Source organism: Myotis brandtii, unplaced genomic scaffold (genome assembly GCF_000412655.1).
Source record: "Myotis brandtii unplaced genomic scaffold, ASM41265v1 scaffold145, whole genome shotgun sequence".
NCBI lineage: Eukaryota > Metazoa > Chordata > Mammalia > Chiroptera > Vespertilionidae > Myotis > Myotis brandtii.
In genome coordinates, this window is record NW_005355204.1 from 1,118,116 (window position 1) to 1,120,183 (window position 2,068).

The 2,068-nt window shown below is 59.1% G+C and overlaps 1 protein-coding gene across 1 annotated transcript in view; it reads right to left on the reverse strand.

The window, feature by feature from the left end:
- Positions 1-2,068, reverse strand: part of PTPRN2 (protein tyrosine phosphatase, receptor type, N polypeptide 2) — a 496,295-nt gene that overhangs the window by 308,491 nt on the left and 185,736 nt on the right. Inside the window, exon 8 of the mRNA XM_005861191.2 lies at positions 1,896-2,064. Coding sequence (XP_005861253.1) covers positions 1,896-2,064 — 169 coding nt within the window. The remainder of the gene's footprint in view (positions 1-1,895; positions 2,065-2,068) is intronic.

A 2,068-nucleotide genomic window follows, 5' to 3' on the forward strand; every position in this document is an offset into this window, starting at 1 on the left:
GGGGGAGGGGGAGGGAGAGGGGAAGCAGCAGGAGGGGCCAGGGCTGGGTGTGCGGGCTCATCGCACACTCTCTCTGCTTCATGGTGGACATTTACGTGACTCCTCTAAGCACACGGGCAGCTGGGAAGATGCTACCTATAAAACTATAACCAACTTTGCAACGCAGACCAGTTCAGAGGGGCAGGGGACAGTGAAGAGGGTGGGAGGTGACACGTGGGGAGGGGTTCCGAGCGGTGCAGCTCCAGCAGACACGTGGAGCAGTCACCTCTGCCCGGCACCAGGGGGCGCTCGGAGGATTGAGTGCTGTTGGCGGGCAGCAGTATTTCCCTCTTCCAGCAGGGAGGACCCAGGCCGTCCACTGGGAGATGTTTAAGTTGTGGAAGATAGCACAGGAGGGGAGGGCGTTAAAGACAGGGCGCCCAGCATCATCCCAGCGTCATCGCATGTACAGAAGCCATACAGAAGCTGAGGGTACGCGAGAAGGGTCAGCACCACGGACAGAGGCTAACAGGCAGGGAGGGACCTTCCCAAGGCATTCATGGCAGGTGCTGAGCGGGAGGTGAATAAATACTCTGAGGAGAGAAAAAGGAAAGGAAGGGAAGGGAAGGGAAGGGAAGGGGAAAGAAAGAGAAAGAAAGAAAGAAAGAAAGAAAGAGAGAAAGAAAGAAAGAAAGAAAGAAAGAAAGAAAGAAGAAAGAAAGAAAGGGCAACAGGCAGAGAAGGCAGCAGCCAGCAGAGAACACCGGCCCAAAGGAAAAAGCTGGTGGGAATGGGCTCCCCCAGGCACAGCCCCGTGGAAATGTCAACCCCACGGAGGGAGTGTTTCTGTGCGATGGCTTAGCCAGGTGCACAGCGCACACCTTCCGCTCCCTCCCTTCACCGCAGCCTGGCGTCTCTTTCATGTAAACAGGGTGGGGAGCATCTGGCCTAGAAATCAGTGGGCCTGGCCCTGCCAAGCACTGGGGTGAGTTAATTAAATGTTTGACCAAATAGAACAGCTAATTGTTAAGATGATAATGTTGTATGACCCACGAGTGATGTTATAAATGTCCAAAAGGTCTGGGCAGGAAAAGGTTCCCCACCCCTGATTTAAAAGGTGCCACAGCAGCTACATGGGGGAGAGGGCCTTCCCTGAACAGCGGCGAGTGCAGACCTACACAAGCAGGGCGCTCCGCGATCCTCGGGCAGGTGTCATCACCACCGTCCCCTGCTGGGTCTGTGGTGTGGGATCTTCAGAGGAGAAGGCTGCTTTATCAGCATCTCGCTGAGTGCGATGGCCTCGGGAAAGGCCGTGCGGATAAATGTGCTCAGAGCCTTCTGCGTCTCACGGAGGAGCAGGCACGGCCCCTCTCCCTCAGGCGGTCACACAGGGCATAACTCACATGTCGGCGAGCCCAGCGCTGCGTGTTGGCCCCGGGAAAGGCCATGCAGTGCCAGCATCGCGCTGTGAGCGGCGCTGTCTCACCTGGGGCTTTGGGGACAAATACGCATTAACCATGTGACCTGGGCGCGTGTGACCACAGCAGAGATGGGGCGTGTGACGGAGTGAACGCATCCGTAGCCCACCTTCCAGAGCCTGTGTGGCCCACACCACGTGGGGCTGGGGCTGGCCAGGGCCCCGCCCACCTCATCCTCTTCAGTAAAGTCAGGAAACCATGAAACCGCAGAGAGGGGTGTGAGCAGGGACAGTGTCGCGACCCGGTCCATCCGGCATGGGCATGGCCACCTTCCCTCCACCAGCCACATGGGGAAGCACACCCGAAGGCGCCCTCCTCACAGGTGCCTGGCGTCCGCCCCCCCCCCGCCCCCCTCCCACACACACACACACAGCGAAGCAGGTGCTGGGAAGATGGAGTTGACAACAAACGACCCCAGAGGGGGTGGGGCTGACTTACCATCGCCGGTGCCTAGGGGCTCGGTGGGGTCTTCTGAAGGCGAAAACCGCTTCCCGTGTTTCCTCCAAGGCACACGCAGAAGGTCATCAGGCGCGAGGGGGCCCGCCGGGGTGGGCGAGGGGGCTATCATGGCCAAGTAGGCGATCAGCTGCCTGAGCAGAGTCCGCTTCTGG